The following is a 21,670-nucleotide window of genomic DNA, read 5'->3' on the forward strand; positions in this document are numbered from 1 at the left end:
GTTGGTTTTGTACAACTTAGGCATTCATCATTGCTTTCTGTCCACACCGCACACCTTTCTTGTAATTCCAGTGATACAGAGCTGTGCCAGAAAGAAACCAGTCACAAACGAACAAACGTTGGTTGCTGTCGAGGCTTAGTGATGGCATACACACCCATGCACTGGGGCACTCTCCACCTACAAAATTAAGGAAGGGTTGTGTCTTGTGCAGCCCTTGTATAGATAGATTTAAATGGAACAAGTGTAAAAAGTCTTCTGGGGAAGTTGCTATCTTGGCAAGATCATGATCTTAAAGTGGTAATCGAGATTTCTGGTATCCTGTCCCTCGTGTCATTTTTGTGCAGGAGCTGTGTAGCCTGCCTTGTGGCAGTGCAGGTGACAGTTGCTACAATTGCTGAGCAGGCAGGAGCCACAGCAGGTTTTCCTTCTTCAAGATCGCCCTTTGTAGGGCGATGAACTTTTGGCAGGCTGTAACAAGGAAAAGATTGGTCACTGAGACAGTTCTGGAGGAAACCAGAGTGCAGGGGAGCCGAGGGAAATGAGGGAGACTAATTTAAATAGAAAGGGTCGTAACATTTCCAGGAAGGGTGAGAGAAAATGAAATCAAAAGTGAAACTAGTAGTGCCAAAAGGGGTGGACCTTCAAACTGCTGATCGAGAGGAGAAGCCATTATCTGTTGTCACAGAGCATATCACGGCACGGTGGCTCTTCCAGACAGCAACTGAAGTCTTGGTTCAGGTAAGACACAGAAGAAATGATGGAGGGAAAGAGATGCTGAGAGCTGGAATGACAAACATTTTGGATCTGAAAATGAAAGAGTGCTTGTGGTGTTCCTCTGTGCTGTTCCCAGCCTTTGGATGATGGCGCAATTCCTGCCAGTGCATTGAGGTTTTCTGGTCCGGTACTAGAGTGTGTCTTTTGGAAGGGATTGTACGCCTCATTCTATCAAAGGGTATGGTGTAATTTTGAGTTTGTAAAAAGATAGGTTGAAATCCATGAATGACTGCTTTCATTGCAAAATTTTAACAAATTCCAGCACTCCTAACTCTCTTTGTAATGCTGCCTTGAGAGTCTGCTGAGAATCTGGTAGCTATACTGAGTGCTGTTTTATTTCCTGCTTCATGGAAGATTCCAGCAATTTGCATTCCTTTCATTGAAGGCTGAATTATATACTTTAAAGAGTGAGAAGATAAAAGAAGTTAATTAGGTTCAAATTCTCCTTTAAATGGGGAAGTATATTATGTAAATAATTTCGGAATAATATTTAGTTGTTGATTTCCCTGCATTTACTGAGTGCTACTACTGAATTTGCTGCTAATAATTGTTTTTTTTTTTTTTTTTTCTTAACTTAAAAATATCTTCCTATTAAAAATAAACTGGGGGTGGTTGGACAGGGACTTTGGAGAAAAGGGGATAAGTCATGGCAGATCGGTGACACAGCAGTGCAGTGGGAGTGAGACATTTTGAATGAAAATATGTAGATTCAGCCATCTCCCATGTCATAATTAGGATTTGGTTATGAGCAAAATGCTGAACTGTGCTGCATGCTAGAACACACTAGGTATGCTGCTTAGTTGTTGCTGTAAAACAAAAGCAAAACTTGGTTACTTCATGGCTTGTTTACCATTTTTTTCTCACAAGTTCTGTAATAATCAGTTCTCTGAAAATGGAAATGTGACGTATCTGAAGTAGGGATCTCCTGCTTTTTTAGCATTTTATTCCATTGTAATGTACTTCTTGGAAGTAATGTGACAATACTGTATTGTAAAAAAGGCAGACTTTTCCTGGAACTTTAGAGATGGGCATTCTCACTTTCTTCAGAGTTGTCCTCCCATGTAAGTGATTTTAAATTACTACTACTATTAATACTAATTTTACTTTTATCAGTTGCGTCTTTAAGTTAGCAAACAGGCAGAAGGAGACAGTGACAGTTAAATATTGTTTTACTTATGCTCCCTGTAATTAGACAGGCTTAAATGTAACATATAGGTGGCATGTCTCTTCTAACTACAATAATTTGATGGGTTTGAAACTTAGAGCCTTTGAGAAATAAAATGATAATTCCCTTTACAAGAAAGAAAGGTTTGCTTTTATAAGCAGCGTCTCTTGTGTCTTAAATGAAAGGCAAGACTTATGTGAGAAAGAAGATAACTTCATGGCTACCTACCAAGATAATATTATTCTTTCCTGTGCTTACAGAAATACAAAGTAAGGTAATCATTGAATTGTGAGGTTAAGCACATGCAGATACTACTGGTTTATATTGCCTGAGTGATATGGATTCTTGCCTGTTTAAAAGTTTGGTTTGAGTAGATTAAAAAAAAAAAAGCAGTATTTTGGGGCAGAACACAAATCGTATGGGCTGTGTCACAACATGTTTCACTGTTTTATCAGTTCACTTGAAATGCAAAAGTTTCAGATTCAGTTGTACATTCATCTTGCTAACACACACAATGCTGACCAAGGGCATGCCACAAAAAGCTCCTTTGCTGTAGAGTGGTCCTTGGGGAAGAGCACAGTTGTCTACTAATTATTATTGCAAGTTAGTCAGCTGGGCTACCTTGGGTATTGTTACTGAAACATTTGCAGTAGCAGTAAGTAAAATGGACTGCAGTATTCTAGTAGTGTAGGAACAGGAAGTTCTCTTTTGTCATTGTCAACTTTTGTGTCTCCCACTGCCAGTGTCTCTCTGTAAGACAAGAGACCTCTTCTGAATGCATTTCTATAGTTTCCCTTCAGAGATTCCCAAGTGTCTTACACCTAGGGCAGAGAAAGTAAAGTGGCAAATGGGTCTCTTATTAGAAGTAAGTTGAGACAGCTGTAAGTGCCAGCTGTAGGCTGATTTGTCTCAAACATTCTGAGCATTGCTACAGGAGAGGTGTGATCAGGGGAGAGGGTTCTGAGGCAGTGGGACAGTGCTGTGCTGTGCCGTGCTGTGTTGAGCTGAGCCGTGCTGAGCCAACTCCCTGCTCCACCCTGAGTGCCCAGCCCAGCTCACTTCCTGGGGAAAGGCTGGCTGTGCACACCTGAACAAAATGCACACATCTAATTTAGATAACGGGCATGCACCAGGTTAACTACAGCAGGACATGGATTGGGCACACACCCTGAAGTGGTTTTGGTTCAGTCCGAGTTTCTTGGGGTTTGTTCATTTTTAAATGGGATTTCACAGCGGTGTTTTTAGCTCTCTTAAGTGGTTTAGCAGGACGTCAGTATTCAAAACTACCCAGCTGATTGGTTCTGTCAGGTCTGAAGGAAGCTGCCAAGGTCCTTACAGGGAATCACTTCTGTAGCTCATGGATTTTTTCCTTAACTAAAAACCAAACTACGTTAAACCACAGCACACCACCCTTTATACCCTCTCTGTTCTCTGTCCATCTCCAGACTATAGATGTGGCAGCATCACCACAGGATCTGGGAATATTCTTTGTTTTCTTCTATTTCTTGGCTTGTGGCTTCAATATTCCATTTTGAAGTTTCTTGTGGGAGGGAGAAGCTTGTGGCGATTTCTGTGGCTTGTGAGCCAGCACCTTTTGAGGAGTTTGTTGTGGGAGTTGTGAAGTGTACTGTGCAAAATTGAGGGCTTGTTAGCCTCTGCTCTTGTGGAAGTGTATAGTATAAATTTAAGGGCATGCTAGCCAATACCTTTTGAGTTTCAATATTGGGCTGGTTGCCACAGTTAAGGTAATGGTACAGTCAAACACTGAGAGCTCCTGACACATGTCCGGTGTCTTTGTTCAGCCTGACAAGAATTTATAACAGGCACTGACATGCCCATGGGTCGTCACATCGGTGGAGGCAGGTCTCTTAAGTATCAGAGGGAGATAGCTGGAAGACTTGGAATTTTCTAACTTCTTATTGTGCTCAAAAGTTGAATCCATAAGCCAAGTTTAATACTTCTAAAGCTGATGGAGGAACTGGAGGAGAAGGGAGGTGGTATTCCATGCTCAGTGAAGCAGAGATAGTTTGATAAGAATTCTTCTGGCCTTTTTAAAAAGGTTGACAGGATCTACATTTTTTTTTTAATTTTACAAATTAATTGACAGCTGGTTACTGAGTTTTACTTGATTCAGATAAACCAAAAAGAAAGAGGTGCTTTGGGTGTGCTGTCCAGAAGCAGTATAAAAAGAAAGGAGAAGCCAGATAGCTTAGAGTAGTTACATTCATGTAGATTATTAGTCTTGTTATGGTGTAAAATTTGGCAGTCTCATTTATTAAATAGTCCATATTTCAGACTGGCAAGTGGCTGTTTCTCCTAAATGGTATCAAATTTCAAAAAACCCTGAACCCAAACAAAACCAGCAGCACCTTGCCAGGATTGTGCATCCTGTACATTGGTACTTCCCACTGTCTAGACACACCATAGGAAGCAGGAATGATCTATGACTTTCTCGGCTAATGTCACTTAGTACAGAGGTTTTAATATCCTTTGTTAAGTCCAGAGAACGGAAAGAGCCTAAGCATCAAAGCTATGAGAGCAAGAGAGCCTCTCTCTATTGAAATACTTCTGATTGCATGTATTTATTTTGGGTATTCTACGTGATGTAATACCCCTTATATATATCATGCTATTGTACTAGTCTTACTGACAAATGAAATCAACTGCTGTTTGTGTTTAGATCCAAATCCTGATGTGAAATGAGTACAGAATTCCACAAAATGCTTTTTGAAGTTTCTGAGGCTTTGGTTGCAGACGAACTGGCAGCTCTTAAATTCCTCAGCCTGGAGCATGTCTCCAGGAGTAAGCTGGAAGCCGTCCAGGAGCCCAAGGCCTTCTTTGAAGTGCTGCAGAGGAATGACATGATCGGAGCAGGGAACCTGTCCTTCCTGAAGGAGCTGTTCTACCGGATCAGTCGGATTGACCTCCTGACCACCCAGCTGGGCTCCAGCCGGGAGGAGGTGGAGAGAGAGCTGCAGGTCCAGGGCAGGGCACAGGTGTCAGCTCACAGGTAAACACAGGAGCATGCAGAATGCAACAGTTCAGTGTCAGCTGTCTTTCCTGTCTGAACTGTTGTCTTGTGAATATCCCAGCATAACTGTATTTGTTACACGTGAATTCCTGCCATTGTGAGTTTTACATTTGGCAGTTCAAATGTTTAATTGTGGTGTTTACTTCTAGCTTTCTTGAAGGTCTATCTATTCTTTATTGTCAGGCAACTGCTGTATGGAATCGCAGAGGACTTGACTCCAGAAGATGTCAGAAGTGTGAAGTTCCTGCTTCAAGAACGGTTACCAAAGAACAAGCTCCAGGAAAATGCTGTATGGAAAGTGGTTTTGAGAAGTTTTTTCAAGGCTAGTTCAATGTCCTCTAGTTCTTTTAAGAACGGAGGAAAGAGAAAGCACTCCGCTCTCAGGAAAATCTGGTTTGAAAGAATTGTGATGTTAGCTAATAGCTGCTGTGTGAAAGAATGGATCCTTATTTTTTGCATTGTATTTTTTCCTTTTTTGCTCTCCTGATTCTACTTTCTCTCCACCATCTGTCCCCTTAATCTTGTCTTCTTGTAAAATCCATCATGCTCTTACTTTATTCTTTGCTTGGCACTGATAAGACAAATGTCTTTGTAAGACATATGCTATACCTAAAAAGAGTGGTTTGCTAAAGGAAAAACAATGGAGACAGAAAATCAAGTTCTAAAGTGAGTTCGACCATGAATTTTTGTGTGTCAATGGGTAAATTTTCTTCCTTATTGTAATTTGGAGTAACAACATATTGTTAACTTTCCCCCCAAAGTATTCAGAGGTTGGGTGAGCTAGTTTAATATTTGTAATGAGCTATATTATAAAAAAGCTTGGTGTTATTAAGAACCTTCTTTAAACGTCCTATTTGTATTGTGGCGCGTAGAGGAAAATTAGCAGATTTACCTCCAATTTGGTGGACAATTGAGCTTTAATAAATAAAATTAGTGCTGAGCAGCTTTTCTGTAATAGAAAAGGCAAAATGGCATAGCTAAAGGAGTTAGCAGCACTTCATCAGAACACAAAGGCACATCAGGATGTTATGTTACCCTTGGCACTGCTGAAACAAAGCAGGATAGCCTAGTTATAGGCTGTTTCTAATTGTCCTGCTTTAACCTCAGTGATGATGTGTTTGTTCAGCTGACCTTTGGCACTGTATCATGACCCTTGCTTTAATGAAGTTTGGAGGAAAAAGTAATAGGTCATTAGCTGGTCAGTCTCTGGGAATGAGGATGTTGTCTTCTGCCCTGTTGCAGAGATGCCTGATACTGTGGTTATCAAAGGTCACTGGATGAGTTTGGTTTATGTGTTTTTGTTTTACCAGTCCATGTTGCAGGTCTTTCTGGAAATGGAAAGAAATGGGTTAATTAATGAAGATAACCTGACAGTCCTGAAAGATATATTACAGAAAGTTAGACCTGACCTAAAGAAAAAAATTGATGCCTATGAAGAAAAAGAAAAAGGTACATTTATTTAATCTGCTGTTCAAGAACAGAGCTGGGGTCTTTTTTGGGTTTTATGGCACCATCCTTGGCAGCTTAGAAGACCAGTGATAGGATACCTTATGGTATCCTAGGATAGGCAGAACAGCTCTGGAGAACTCTGATTTCTGAAGTTTTCTGCTACTTCATAATCCCATCATGGATTCTTGTATCTATCCTTGAAGTATATTCTGTGCCTTGTAAATAGCCTTATGCCTTCTCTTTGCTTTAAATGCAATTTATCTGTCCAGCAAAAGGTGTGGTTCTTGTTTCGGACCAGAGTAATTTCTAAATGACTGTAAGAGACAAGAAGTGACAGGTGAGGTAGGGAAACTTGTGTTGGGAGATTGTCAACACTATCTTGTGCTAGGCAGGCCCTTTGCTCTCAGTCAAAGGAATGCCCCTGAAAACCAGTCATTTGGCTAAAGTGTAGCTTTCTGTAACCAGATGGGAAATTCCAAGGACTTCAGTATATCCCCACTGTTGCAGCTGAGGTGTTCCTTTGGGAAACAGGATGTCTCAGTCAAAAGCAACTTCTTTCTGAATGTCTTAGCACGTGAGTTTCCTCCCATACATTTGAACAGTCCATGCAGTACCCTGCAGAGCTACAGAGTGGTTTTCCCTGCAGGCCTTTGTGCTGCTGTCCTCTGCTGGTGTCTCTAAAAGAGCAGAAGATAATTGCCAAGAGAGGCTAGTGCAAGCAAGTCCTGTGTCAGGAGAATGGCTTTCTAGTAGTATTGTTATTATTTTGTCCTCTTGATAAGTAGAAAAGGAGCATATTGTGCAGAGCTTGTTGCCCTAACAATTAAATTTCATTTAAACACGTTTTTGTAACTTGTAAAATCAGTACTGTGATTTTGTTTCCTTGGTTAGAGTCAAGGATTGGATGATTTCTTCACTTCTTTCAGAAAGTCATATTCACATAAGTGCTCTGAGGAGATCTTTCATTATGCTGGTATTTTGCATCCTTGTATCCACTCACGCAGTAAAGTTCTCTGGAGAAGAGACAGTAGCCTCAGAAGTTAATGGACCAGCATTTTGTACTATTGTACAAAAATGGGTTTCCTCTTTCAATTACATATCTCACAGTGGAGATGCTGGTGAATACTCACATTCAACCTTTCATTATCTGTATCTTGCTACCAGTAAAAGAGCAGAGGAGCAGAGAAGCAATGGAGCACAGCCCTGCATGGCTTCTATAATAACCAGCAGTCTGTGAAACTGGAGCTGTGCTTGGCCCACTCTACAAAATGCTGGTGTCTCACTGGTGTGAAAACCCCTTCCACCTCACTCCTTGTTCTGGCTTTTTGAGTGTTGAAATATGCACAGTGGACGATTTTTTCTTTTAGTTCCAAAATGTTTTGTTTATCTTCTTCTTAGAAAATTATTCTAGGGAAGAAGTCCATTATCCTGTGTCTGTGTCTGCTCATCCAGAGGAACAAGGAGCAGAGGGGCAGGCAGCAAAACAGGTGGGAAATACCTCAAGATTACCTTTAAAGTATTTATCCATCTCCTGGGAGAGGGAGCATAAATTCATAACACTGAGCAGGTAGAGCAGCCAAGATGGAGGTGTTCTGGCTCTATATGTAAGCCTTGGAACAATTCCTATTTTCCAAACAAGATCCTTTCCTTTTGGGGACCTGGTTGTCAGCAACCTTTTCAAGCAAGAAATGAATGAACAGTTGAGTGAAGAAAACCAATCTTAACGATAATGGAGACTGGGACATTAAAATCCTGTCCAGGATACTCCTGGACAGATGTGAAGGGAATAGCAGAACCTGCTGCCTCACTGGAATTGCACAAAGGCCCTCAGAGGAAATGGGGGGGTGCAGGAACTTTACCTATGCACATGCTAATTTGTGTTTCTGGATGCTTTCTCCCATGTCAAAATCATATCCTGACCGAGAGAAAGAGAGGAGGAGGGGTTCAGGGAGACAATGCAGATTCCTCTCTGTACCTAAATTGTATATCCTTAGGCTTTCCCTTTCTTGTTTCTTGGCCTTTGTGATTTTTTTTTTTTTTTTTTTTTTTTTTTTTTTTTTTTTTTTTTTTGGTGCTTAGATAATGATGAACCAGCAATCTGTATATAGTGTATTTCCCTTTTTAATGCTTGGCTCTGCTTTCCTACCTGCTGGTTGTTCTTTTTTTTGTTGTTTGTTTGTTTTGTTTCTGCAGCATGGGAAAATATATAAGATGAAAAATAACCCCCATGGTTACTGTTTAATTCTTAACAACCACATTTTTAAAAATCCACTTCACAATAGAGAGGGAACATTGCAAGATGGAGGTAAGTACTTTTTAAATCAAATTACTGGTTTGTTTTTTCTTCTCTGGTAATTCTCCAAAACAATTATCTAATCTTTGCTGTGAAGAAGAATCATGTCCATGGTACTCCTTGGCCCAGAGTCTGGAGTGGCAGTCAATGTAACAGTTGGAAATATGCCACTTCCAACATTTAGCTATGGCTTAAAGAAGGATCTACTTTTTGTTCTAGGAAAAAGATATTGTCTTAATTGGTTATATGTACAACTAGTGAAAAAGTGATTATTATTCCACCTTTCCAATCTTTGATTGTTTTCAGATCTTTGCTATCATAGAAAAATATTTTAAGTCCTCAAATTCTCTTCAATGCTCAAATAAATGCTCTGTAACTTTCCCAAAAGCCTGTCTTCCTGCAAGTCACTTTCAAAATAAACAAGAATAAAAAAGTAATATCAGATTCCTGAAAGGACATGTCACACATATTTTAACTCTATCCAGCCCATTTACAGGCTGGTTTCTTCCCAGCTACTTTCTCTCTGCCCACACAACAATTAGGCCAACATTTGCTGAGAAGTCTTCATAGCATTTGTGAGCAGGTTACTTTGACTTCCTTCTTGCTGCATCAACCATTCTCACAGAATGAGGGACCTACTTCATTTAAGAGTGGCAGAATTTGTCATTCTAAAGAGGTGGCACTTCTTTAACTTGCCAGGTGTTGTTCTTAGGCATCTGAGATTACTATGCAATGCATAGTTAAAGTTTGCATTAACACAGTAAAAGTCACTAATGTGTACTGATACAACATAGTACCTGAAACCTAGTTTTGTTGTAGATAGCATGATACTTTACCCATTTGTGCTAAAAAAAAATAAAATTAGGAAAATTAGGCATTTTGTTTTTTCTAATAGGATTTGGCAGGTTAAGAGCCAGTCAGATGATTTTACTGGTGGGATCTGAACACTTCTACTAACATCTGATCTACCACCCAGACACTGATGTTTCAGCATCTTCCTTGTCACTGTGTCTGTTTAACAAGTTCCTTCTGATTTTCTCCCCAGAGGCTGTGAAGAAGGTTTTTAAGTGGCTTCAGTTTGAGACAGTTGAGTACATGGATCTAGAAGGAACAAAAATACGTGAGACAGTTAAAGAATATAGCAAAAAGGATCACAGAAACATGGACTGTTTTGTTTGCTTCATTTTCTCCCATGGTGAAAAAGACAAAATAAAAGGTGTTGATGACAAGTGTGTAAATATTGATGAATTAGTCTCCTGCTTCACTGGAACTAATTGTCCTTCTCTTGCTGGCAAACCCAAGGTGTTTATCATCCAGGCTTGCCAAGGCTCTACACATCATCCATCTGTTACAGTAGAAGCAGACTCTTCTGGACACCTTGAGGTGGATGCTAGTCCTTTGACTTCCATTCCTGATAAGGCTGACATTCTGATTGGCATGTCTACAGTGGAGGACTATTTGTCCTTCCGCAGTCGTAAGACTGGCAGTGTTTACATTCAATCCCTCTGTAAGAAAATGGAGTTGCTTTGCCCTCTGTAAGTACTATTTCTAATTCTGGTACATTTGGGGTATTGCAGACGTGCATACTTAAGCATGCTGTACTGAAACACAGTGGTTTGCATTTGTGCAATTAATGCTGTTCACATGCAGGACAGTGGAGAACAGTGTTTATTCTGAAATTAGGCACTGTTAGTCTTCTACAGATGAGCCAAAGTATAAGTGACTTCCCCTGGTTTTCCTTTGAAAAAACAAGGGTTGTAGTGCTGCAACATTGCACACAAACAAGTGTGTTTATGTGTGTTTTTTAACATTTTTTGACTGATAAATTATTTTTCTTCCACTTGATTAGAGGTGAATTTGTTGAGTGATTACACAGACAAAACCCCCCAGTGTTTTGTAGTCATACTTTCCATTGTTGCCTCCCACCCATCCCCTCACAAACTTCATTTAGAAAATAGAATTTACCTTCAGATACCATTTTTTCATGGCATCCAGAAGAAGACATGGAGAATGTATAGGTTCGTTTCATCTTGGTGACCTCATCTGGCTGTAACCAAAGCAATGCTACATGGAGATTGCTTTTATTTCCCCCAAACACAGTGAATTCTGTGGTTATTCAATAGAACCTGCATTTTCAGTGGCAATAGGGTGAGGAAGATACCAGCCTTCCCTGGGATACCACTTTACTGGGGCAAACACACAGCACCTTCTTGGCTGAGCTGCAAGTACCTTGTGTTTCATTGTAGCTTCTCTTCATTTTTGTTCTTCAAGGCGCGTGGATCTCACAGCCATCCTGACAGAAGTGAACAATGAAGTAGCAGGAAGAGAATTAGAAGGATCTAAGCAGATGCCAAAGATAACATCAACACTACTGAAGCAATTGATCTTTGAAGTTCCACAGTGACAAGTAGACAAGTAAGAATACTCAGTTAGGAATGACATCTGGAGTGGGCTTGGACATGGGAGAAAATTTACATAAGAAATTATCTGGATCTACGTAGTAGCCCCAGCCCTTTAAGGAGGCATGGGACCTAAATTTTCCAACTTCCATACTGAATCAGTCTTCTGACACCTGGATCTGTAGCAGTTGGGTAATGGTGTGGAAAACTACAGATCATTTTTGTCCTGCAGAAGCAGTGGAGTATGTTCAGTCTTGGTTTCAAGTGAGAAAGTACTTTCAAGTAATATTGTAAAAGTTATTGGGAATGTTGAGGAAGCCCCATTTGTGTCTGAGTTGTTTTAAATCCCTAAAATCTGGAAAAAAAGAGAACAGATTCAGAACACCGGATGCATTCCTAGGCAGCATGTGTAAGGTTGTAACTGCCTTGCCCAGAGGTGAATAATTGTCTGTCTTGATCATGATAGTTTATGACAATGTTAGTTTGGTTCTTTCCTCCTAAATATTTAGTTTAGTGATGACAATCATTTACTTGAATGTGCAGTGCAGCTGCATAAGTTTTTCAATAATTAAATAATACAAGTTCTCACTTTACTTCTCAGAGCTGTCATGGAACAGTGTATTTTGAATACTGGAAGTAAGCTGTGTAATCATGTTTCTGTTATAATAAATTCTCTTTGTTTTTATATCACCTCCGTTTGCGGTGTGTTCCTCTCTTGGATGAGCTTTCTGAGGGACAGTCAGTGTGACACTTTTACTCCAGCAGAAGTCATTTAGCTCTTGTTGGAGTGTTTGGCAGCCACCCTGAGGGGCAGCAGCTGGAGAGATGGTAGGAAAGAATAAGTTCAGGACTGTCACTATAATGACAGCTGATGCCAGTAGGGCCATTCAGTAACTGCTTCCTCTGTGAGAAATTTGCTGGAAGGTGGCAGCTGCTCCAGAAGTGAAGCTGTAAATCTACAGCATTTCTGTTTCTCGTATTTCTGTGTCAGACTTCCATACACTTAGACCAAGTTTTTTCAGCTCTTCCACATGAGGAGGAATTGGATATCAAATTTAATTATTTGGTATCTTTGGGGCTACACAGGATTTTGATTTGGTAGGGTAAGACAGCTACATAGGTGTCATGATGCTGGACATTCCCAGTCATGGTGGAATGTGGGTGGAAGCCAGCTCAAGCCCTTTGCTCTTTTCAAAGTTTGAATGTTTCATCAGTTGTCCAGGTTTTATTCTTTTATGTTGGGTTGGAGTGAGCCACTTATCCACACCCTTCACGGTGGCCTGCCTTGCTCAGGAAGACATTATTCCTTGTTAATTGTCTTGGGGTACCTGATGATTCCTAGCTGTAAATGTCTTCTCTAAAGCTAAGGTCACCCTCCAATCTCCCTGGCGTTGAGGTAAATTTTACTTTCTTTATTATCTCTTATTCCCTGAGATGGAGTGTTTTTTGTCCTTCTCTGAGCTGTTCTCCACCTTTGACCCAACTTGCCATGCCTGTAGTAACCAAATACCTTGCATAGGGTTTTGAACATTGATAAGCACTTCTAGGATAACAGCGTACAGATTTCTGTTTAATACATCATTAAAGTGATTTTTACTGGATTTTTGGAGAATAAAGGGATGCTGGTTTCAAATCAATGCTTAGCAAGAACACTGGTTCTCTGCTGGACAGTATGGATGTGCTGAGGGCCGCTCTCGGGCTCGAAGCGGGCATTAAGGTGTTAGGGTTCATTTTCAGAAGGATGAAATTCCAGCTGGTAAAATCCTCCCCTCCCGTTGTGAAACACCATCTATCCATGGTGCTGCCCCAGAAGGTGACCTGGAGTGGTGCGGCCTGCCGGGGCTCCCGTTGTGGAACCGCGCAGAGCAGAGGTGGGACGGGTGGGGAGGGAGCTGTGAGCCACGGCTGGCGGGGGCCGAGGGGAGCGGGCTGCCTTTCCTGACAGCGGCCCGCAAGGAGGAAGGCGGATCGGAGGCGTTGGAAAAGCTTCCTTCTCTTCGCTTTAAAACCGCAGCGTGTGCGAGGGCCTGGGAACCAGCGAGAGGCGACTGCAGGAAAAGCCTGGGCACAGGGAGACCGGTTCGGTCCGGTTCGCTTCGGTCAAGACCCGGCGCCGCCCCGGGAGGCGCGGGGCGCTTCGCTCCGGAAGAGTTTAAATAATCCAGAGGGAAGCGCCGCCCCGGCCGGGCCCGCCCTGCCCTGCTCTCCCCTCCCTGCGGGGCCATGGAGCTGCCCCGGGGGCAGCTGCTGGCCATCAGCGAGGAGCTGGACCAGGCTGAGCTGGCGGCGCTCAAGTTCCTCAGCCGGGAGCACGTCCCCAGGAGGAGGCTGGAAGCCGCCCGGAGCCCGCACGACTTGTTCGAAGCGCTGCAGGAGATGGGCGTGCTGGAGGCGGGGAACCTGGCCTTCCTCAGGGAGCTGCTGTACCGCATCGGGCGGATCGATCTCCTGGGCGCTCACCTGGGCTCCGGCCGGGAGCAGGTGGAGAGGGAGCTGCGGGCGCCGGGCGGGCCGCGGGTGCCGCCCCTCAGGTGGGTGCGGGCTGGGCCGGGAAAGAAAGGGAAATATGTGCTGGGGGAACAGTAGACGAGAGCGGGGCCGTAATACGGAGTGAAATTGTGCTCGGAAACGCGATGAAACAACGCCCTCTGCTCCTTTCATTCAATAGATGCCTGCTCTTTCACCTGTCTGAAGATACCACCGAAGATGAGCTGATGGCTTTCAAGTTACACTTAGTCGACGAATTACCAAAAAGCAAGCTAACTCATGAGACTGTGAGTTTCTCTTCAATACTTTAAAAAAAAAAAAATGATTACTATAAACCATAGAGACAGCTGGGCTCCTCATGGAGGAACGAGCGTCACTCCTGTTTAGGGTGTCACTCTTGCAGTGAAAACACCACAAGAAAAAGCGTGCCCCTGGGTGCACACGGGACTTGTTCGTCCTGTCGGGCACAGCTTGTGCAGCAGAGCCACAGCCGGCAGTGCCAGGACTTCAGGCGCTGAGGCCATCACATCCAAGCACCACAAGGTGGCTTTAATCAACGAAAACCTTACGAGCACGTTTACTTATCTTGCCCAACAGACTTTTTTTTTTTTTTTTCCCCTAAGCCATTATCAAATACAGAAGCTGACCCGCTGTGGATATTATTTTATTATTTTCTTTTTAAATGCAGGAAATACAGATCTAAGCAGCAGATTCTTCTCAAGGCTAAGTCAAATGAGTTGGAATTTACAAGTAGCCTTGCAGGAGATCCGGTGCTTTTATGCTGTGCCAGCCTGCAGTTCTGACTCCTTGGTACTTTTTTCTGCCTAATAAAAATTGTGAGGATTTTCCTTCTTTTGTTAGAGGGGAGACTGTGAGAGTTGTTCCAGTAAATTCTTGCGGTGACCACTGTGCTCTGCCACTCACTGACAAGTTTCTGCCCCTTGGGTCCCCTTTTGCTTCAGAGCAACCTTTACATCATCATGTGAGGTTATACCCTTTTTGCCAGTGCTTAAGGTGGTCACTGCAGTGATTCTTCTGTTTCAGTTGAGTGCAAGATAGCCACTGAAAGTTGTATGAAAGCAATCATTAAAAATTCTGTTACATATTCCTGGGTTAGATCTTAATTAGATATTGGCACCTCTGAGCTACAGAAAGGAAATGAGTATGTTTTGAGATGTTGGTATTTAACAGTACTTGTAGATTTTGTTGGTCTAGGATTAACTGGCTCAGCTGAGGTCTCCCCTGAGCTCCCAGTCAGCTGGATTGACTCTGTGGGTCACACTGTACTGGTTTGAAGAGCAAAACCATTGAGACTTCAAGTCAGTAATACAATTTTTAATAGGGAAGAGAAAAAAAGGAAAAAACAAAATACATGCAATAATAAAAATAAAACCACTGACAGAGTCAGAATACGACCTGATACCCTGTCAGTCAGGGTGCTGGTGCAGTTTTCCTCCAAAGGGTCCAGCGATGATGTGGATAAAAACCTGGTTCTTCCTCTGGAATCCAGTGGAAAAAGGCTGCCTTTGGCGTTCTAAACCTCAGTTTTTTATCTAGGTAGGAAAGGCTTGGCTCGTCCTCCTGGCTGGAGCATCTCCCAATGGGATGATGTAATCTTATCAGTTATACAGTAGGACTCAATGGCCCATTAACAGAAGATACTTCCCACAGAGATAAGGATGATCACCCTTATCAGTTATGGCCCATCAACAGAAGACATTTCCCACAGAGATAACGATGATCACCCTTCTCAGATGGTAATAGAATATGTATCTTGTATGGTAAACCAGGACACACATGCTGTGCTGTCACTACATTAAAGCTCAGGTGTGCATGCTGCAGCTTCACTCCCAGTGGCAGCATGGAGGTGCCCTAATAGCAAACTGCTTTTCTGATTACCCAGACAATGCTTGACATTTTCACTGAGATGGAGAAGAAGGGCCTTCTGGGGAAAGACAACCTAAGCATGCTGAAGAGTCTCTGTGAAAAAATCAACATCAGCCTGTGGAACAGAATTGAAGATGGATTAAATCTCTATGGTAAAACAAAACAGCCTGTTCCCCACAGTTATTCTTGAAGTGATGTACAGGTATTGTACAGCACTAATCGTGAATGCTTTGCAGGCCAGGAAGAGATGCTCATCACAGAGGAAGGGAGGGGCAGCACAGGATACCCTGAGGGACATCTCGTGTCATCTGTAGCACCTGATCCTCCTGGCAGTTTTAATGATTCTTCCCAGGTAAGTTAGTTTATTTCTTAGAAACATCATCATTTTATCTTAGAAGAGCTCACCCCTCCATGAAGTGAACAGTTGTTCTAAGACCAACTGTTAAAAGCACTGTCTAGAAAAAGAAAAATGCACAACTCTGCATCCTTTATTCTGAGCTGTGTCACAGGCACAGCTGCTGCAGTGTTGTACTTCAGCAATATCTGCAAGGGCAGAAAGGCGAGCCGAGTTTATGACACCAGGAATTAGGAGTTAGCAGCTGGCTTGGCACAGAGATGTGAGTGAACAGAGCACCTCATGTGGGCTGAGCCTGACTTCGGTTGTCCTGCAGGATGCTGTCCTGCACAGACTAACAAAGGCAGTTGGGGTCGGCACTGCCAGGCCCTGGGACCAAAGCTGTTGAGGGAGAGCTGCACTTAGAGGAGAACCCAGGAGTTTCACCAGGAGTCTTTCTTTCCAGCTGCTTGAAGCTTACAAAATGACCAGCCGACCCTGTGGAGTGTGCCTGATCCTGAATAATCACAATTTTGCAAAAGCTAGGGAAAGAGCCCTGGAACACAAACACATGAAGGATCGGAATGGGACAGACGTGGATGCAGGTACAGTGAATGTTAAAGATGAGTTTGCGAATCTTTAAAAAGAGAAACCTTGTTTCTAAAGGTCTGAAATTCAGTCTTCCCTTTCTAGGCTAACTTGTGTTGTAGTGGTTCAGTTGGCTCTGTTTACTGTGCTGACAAGTCCTAATCAACTGATAAAGTTTTTAGTGCCTGACACTGAACAATTTCACTTGAATTTTGCAGTTTTAGTGAGGTTACTGCAACCTTGAGCAGCACCTTTGACTTAACAAGCTAGGCTAGCTTTGCATCAGCCTTATGCGTACTAATTCTAAAATATGCAGAAATATGCAAAAAAACCTTTTAATGACAATTAATGGAACACAGTAGAGATATGATTAGTGATTAGACTAGTAGAGTATTTTCAAACCAGGAGTGTAGCTATGTGGATGTAGTCATGTAGCAGATAACCAATTATGTCTAGAAATGCAATTTGCAGTTGCAGAGTCCAGCTTTCATATAATTGTCTCAAATTTCCCCTCTCTTTGCTTTCCAGCAACGCTGAGGAATGTCTTTAGCAAGCTTCATTTTAGAGTAGAAGAATATAGAGACCTCACTGCAGAAGAAATCCGTAAGACTGTGAACATCTTCCGGAGTGAAGACCATGAGGACGAGGACTGTTTTGTTTGCTGTATCCTGTCTCATGGGAAAAAAGGCATTATATATGGTGTTGATGGGCAGGAAGTACCTATCCGGGAACTGACCACTTCTTTCACTGCACAGAATTGCAATTCACTTGCTGGAAAACCAAAAGTTTTTTTTATTCAGGCCTGCCAAGGTGATGCTTTCCATAAAGGTGTGACCATCGAAACAGATTCTGGAGAGCAAGATTCTTCTGTTGAGCAGGATGCGAGGTTTCAGCTCGACTGCATCCCTGCAGAGGCAGACTTCCTCCTGGGAATGGCCACCCTGCAGGATTATGTCTCCTACAGAAGTCCCAGGGAGGGAACCTGGTACATACAGGCACTGTGCCAGCACCTGGAGTACAGCTGTCCTCGGTACCTATGTTTCCATAAGCTTATTTTGGACAACACCTAAATTTGATTTTGATGCAGAGGTAGATGAGATGCAGTGAGAATGCTCGCTCAGAGTGAAAACAGTGATGTAGGACAGAGCAGCACCATGCAAACTGTTCAGTGTAGGGCCGTGCTCTGAAGCCTGTTAAACAGGAGCCCTGGTGTATATCAAGAGAGTGAGACTGTTATTTATGGTGAATGTATATGCTGATGTTAACTCCCTAGTACAAACTGTACTACTTGTGTCTTTGCAGAGGGGAAGATATTCTCACCATCCTGACAGCGGTAAATCAAGAAGTGAGCAGAAAAACTTGTAAGCCTGATGCAAAGAAGCAGATGCCACAGCCTAGTTTCACACTGAGGAAGAGGCTCATCTTTCCTGTCAACTAAATGGGAGGGAACTGCATGGCAGAGACAGCTGCTGCAACCTGGAATTGGCTGGTTTCAGCTCAGAATTCAATCCAGCACAGCAGGCTTTTAGTGCCTGCTCTTAAGCAAAAGAGCAGATATTTTTAATTGAAAATACGACTGAGGAGAAAAAAAGCCATAATAAATTTGTATTAATATGTTAATTTGTATTAACAGGTTATACTTGAGACCATCTCTGATCTCTCTCAGTGGTTTGCTGGCTAAAATACACCTGGTGTCCTCTTGTCAGATATACCACACTGCTATTTCTTTCATAAGGTATCTTTACAAGGCAACTTTTAGAAGACAACTCTTATAAAACCTTGTGTACTTTATGCCTACCTGTTGCAAAATAAAGGGAGGAGTGCTGTAAATTTTATAGGATATAATCAGCTCACATCCGTGTGTGTTGTTGCTTGTCCCCATCTCTTAGAGTCATTCATTCTTGGTGGCTTGGTACACTTCAAGATAAACTTAACCATTTGTCATCTGGCATCCTGAGCAGGATGTGTCTGTGACCTGGATTTCAGGGTATGCTCTACATCAGAGCAGTCTCAACCGTGAAAATCAGTTGCTGTAGTACAGCTTCACAGTTGAAGATGTCCAGTTATCCTATGTTCACTTAACCTTGCTGATCTTTGAGTCTTAGTTCTAAGCACAGGAAAAGTCACTAGGTAAGCACCCAGCTCCTTAAAACATTTTACATTGCTCCCCGTGGTGAGCATGCACACAGAACTGCTTCCATGTCTACACCTCCATTTGTCACAAATCTGTAGAGCTGACACAAGGTCAGTTACTGAGAGGAAAAAACAACTGTGGTGGTGTTAGCCAGCACTGCAGTGCTAAGACTATTATTCTAGAGGAACACACTAGCTGCTCTAAACGAGGGGAGGAAAAAACCCCAAAGCACCACCTATGCACCAAACCCTCTGAGGTACCAGAAAATATGAACAGATTCACTTAAATACTTAATCATTACAACACTTAAATGCTGTCTAAATCAATTTATTGTCTTCTAAAGCCACCACTTCTGCAGATCCCAACTCACTTCACTAAGCTTGTATACAGTATAATAATCACTGTAAATTTTAGCCACAAAAAGGCCTGATTTTAGGTCTGTTACAGAACACTGTAGTAGAGAAGACGACATTTGGAACAAACCACAGAAGATCAGCAATATACTGAAAAAATGGCATGTTATACATGTTTATTATCAAATTTACATTCCACTATGAAACAACAGTAAGTGCAAAAAGCAGATGGAAAAAATACCATGAAAATCCCAGACTGTTCAAACATTGTGTGTAATCCCCTCATGTAACAGCTATATGAAGCCCAAACCAATTATTCTCCTTCCCTCTCTGTTACTGTTTGACTGAAGTAGATGTTTACTTTGATCACAGGTATTTGGAGCATGCAGGTATCACTGAGTTTATAAAAAAAAAAACAGTGAAACTAGAAAGCTTTTACTTTGTGCTTTAAGACAATCGGAATAAGGTAAGTACAAGAATTTCCTTCTGTCTCTTGTAACTTGCACAAGCATGGTTTAGTCCTTTCTAGCATCTGTGTTTGAGTCAAACCTGCAAGATAAGAGAACCTTGCCAATATGTAATTCTCCATTCATCCTAGGTCTACCTCAAACAAAAGATCTGGTGCAGGGTGTCAGCCATGCTTGTTTGCCACCTCTCACCTCTCTTACGGGGAGACAACAAAAGCCAAAGAACTCCTAGAATCATGGTAACTTCTAAAATGTTCTCAGAAACACATGTTATTAAAAAAAAAGGTTCACCTTTTAGGTTTTGGCACAAAATAGTAAACTTGCTTGTTACTGCAAGCCAGGCCTGTATATCCAAAGTGTGCATGACCATCCAAAGGCATAAATGCATGACAGGATTTGAACAACACTGCACCACAGCACCAACCAACTGGGTAAACACACACAAACACCATGGTATAGAGGTTCTTCCATCTTCTTTTTGCCTTATGTAAAGTATTTGATGATACACTTCAGCTACAGAACAAACTGACCTCTCAACATCCACAGCATTGTTGGAACTGAGCTAGTTTATATTGCTGGGCTATGGAACAGGGAGGCGTCCCCAAGAGAAACATGCATTTAATTTATATGCTTGCAGATTAGTTTTACCTGAACCATGGTCTGCCAAAGGAATTCTGCCTTATTTTAGCTGGTTTGCTACTCTGCTGATCCAATGGCTAGAGTTCTGAAGCCACTTAGAAACACAGTGTAACACCTTCAAAAATTTATCTGTAACTCGGGTATTCCTACAATAAACACAGAAAACGGACGGAGTTTTGACGTGCTACACACTTCTCTGTTGATACCAAGCTCTCTAAGCTTTTGCTAACTTGTTTGCCTGGAAGCTACAGATACACAGCAGACATACCCTTCTCAGGCCACTGGAGACCAACACTGCACTCTCTCCTTTCACTCCTACCTTATGTAGCTAGGCAAGACACCGTGCACAGCTAAGTACATACAAACATAAATACTTACATGAAAAAATTAAATATTTTTCATTTTAAAAAATTAACCCGTATATAGTCTTTTAAATAAAATTCACCTTTTGTAAGTGTAAGATTTTGCTTAGAGAGCAAAAGGCAACTCCAGGAGTTCCAGAATATTTCTGTGCGCTGCTGACAGACAAGCTTCTGCTAAGAATCCCTGTGCAAGTTAGAAGTGGTTACTCCTTTTCCTTTTACAAAACAAAAATATCAAAGAGTCATCAGAAGATCTGTAGAACTGTAATATCAGAAAGGCCACGTTACAAATTTCCTATAAGCAAGGTTAAGAAGCTTCCTTTTCCTGTCCTGCTCCAGACGATGTGCCTTGCAGCATATGCAAATCAGTGTAATTGCACCGATGCTTCACACCACACCTCCAGACAGCTGCCAGCTATACCCCACTACATGGTAACAGGCAAGGTAAACTCAACTGCTTAATCTAATTGTATGGAAATAAATAATTTTGTAAAGTTGATAGGTACAGTGAAAATTGACATAAAGAATAAGAAACTTTCTATCCAAGTCACTAGCAAAGACAACTTTTTCTTAAGTTACACAAAACATCTGTTGTAGATCGTTCACTTATGATTAGAACCTTGGACAGGAAGGAATCAAAAAAGCAGCATGGGCAGCAATATTTTGATGATTAACACTCAGAAACCAGATTTCTAAAATTAAGTTTTTTCTAAGTTGGGAAGTCTGCCCTCGGCTGTGTTCAGAACTACATTCCCTCACTGATCACTGGATTTCAATATTCATTACAATGCTATAAAGAACACCAGCTTTTTTCTTCCTGTTTCTATATAGAGACTGGTAAATTCTCCTCTTAATGAAATCTTTTAAACAAAATCCTGCTTAAAATGAGAAATAAATGAATGAAAGGCATAAAGTTCAGTGGAGACCTCTCAAATATACAGAACTTGGCAAGACAAGAGGCAGTTTTCTGAACTTCCAACACTTTCCTAGAAGTAAATGCTCTCTATTTAACTCATTAAAAAGAAACCCTGAATCAAGCACCTAGGGTTTATTTCCTTTTGCAATGCTGAAATGTGCCTGAGATATTTGTGTGTGTGTGTGTACAGAACCATCCTAATTTAAATAGATGCACACTACACTTTGGAAAGATTTCTTAGCTTGACGTTTCACCCCAGTACACACTTTCCTGCTTTTTAATTCTTAGTCATTGCACATTTCTTTGTGTGCTTTGTTCACAAGCTCTGGAAAGAAATTAACTTCTGTTAATACCTCACTAACACAATTGCACTCTTTTAAAATATTAATCTT

At 41.8% G+C, this 21,670-nt stretch overlaps 2 protein-coding genes across 3 annotated transcripts; both read left to right on the top strand.

Moving 5' to 3' along the window:
* The first annotated feature begins 670 nt into the window (after window positions 1-670).
* On the top strand, window positions 671-11,801 carry LOC134047130 (caspase-8-like). Of its 2 annotated transcripts, none has more exons than XM_062498072.1 (8): window positions 671-738; window positions 4,620-4,949; window positions 5,154-5,259; window positions 6,281-6,419; window positions 7,818-7,906; window positions 8,613-8,724; window positions 9,758-10,247; window positions 10,984-11,801. In XM_062498072.1, exons 2-8 carry the CDS (start codon window positions 4,639-4,641, stop codon window positions 11,114-11,116), a joined length of 1,380 nt encoding a protein of 459 aa, XP_062354056.1. In that variant the 5' UTR covers window positions 671-738; window positions 4,620-4,638; the 3' UTR covers window positions 11,117-11,801. The 2 variants fall into 2 exon arrangements, with proteins under 2 accessions (XP_062354056.1, XP_062354055.1); XM_062498071.1 differs by lacking the exon at window positions 671-738 and adding an exon at window positions 769-1,835.
* Window positions 11,802-13,321: 1,520 nt separating this feature from the next.
* LOC134047475 (caspase-8-like) lies at window positions 13,322-18,248 on the top strand. Its single transcript, XM_062498633.1, has 7 exons — window positions 13,322-13,642; window positions 13,780-13,885; window positions 15,502-15,637; window positions 15,722-15,837; window positions 16,286-16,424; window positions 16,936-17,437; window positions 17,710-18,248. The coding sequence occupies exons 1-7, from the start codon at window positions 13,335-13,337 to the stop codon at window positions 17,843-17,845; spliced, it is 1,443 nt and encodes a 480-aa protein (XP_062354617.1). The 5' UTR covers window positions 13,322-13,334; the 3' UTR covers window positions 17,846-18,248.
* Window positions 18,249-21,670: the final 3,422 nt, after the last annotated feature.

Source organism: Cinclus cinclus, chromosome 9 (assembly GCF_963662255.1).
Source record: "Cinclus cinclus chromosome 9, bCinCin1.1, whole genome shotgun sequence".
In the NCBI taxonomy this organism is placed as follows: domain Eukaryota; kingdom Metazoa; phylum Chordata; class Aves; order Passeriformes; family Cinclidae; genus Cinclus; species Cinclus cinclus.

Bases quoted from the DNA above. Each gene is read 5' to 3' on its own strand.
- LOC134047130 (XM_062498072.1), top strand. From the start codon at position 4,639: ATGAGTACAGAATTCCACAAAATGCTTTTTGAAGTTTCTGAGGCTTTG. The intron at 7,907-8,612 runs GTGGGAAATACC...TTGTTTCTGCAG, and splicing joins AGGGGCAGGCAGCAAAACAG to CATGGGAAAATATATAAGAT. The intron at 8,725-9,757 runs GTAAGTACTTTT...TTTTCTCCCCAG, and splicing joins GGGAACATTGCAAGATGGAG to AGGCTGTGAAGAAGGTTTTT.
- LOC134047475 (XM_062498633.1), top strand. From the start codon at position 13,335: ATGGAGCTGCCCCGGGGGCAGCTGCTGGCCATCAGCGAGGAGCTGGAC. The intron at 13,643-13,779 runs GTGGGTGCGGGC...TTCATTCAATAG, and splicing joins CCGCGGGTGCCGCCCCTCAG to ATGCCTGCTCTTTCACCTGT. The intron at 17,438-17,709 runs GTACCTATGTTT...GTGTCTTTGCAG, and splicing joins CTGGAGTACAGCTGTCCTCG to AGGGGAAGATATTCTCACCA.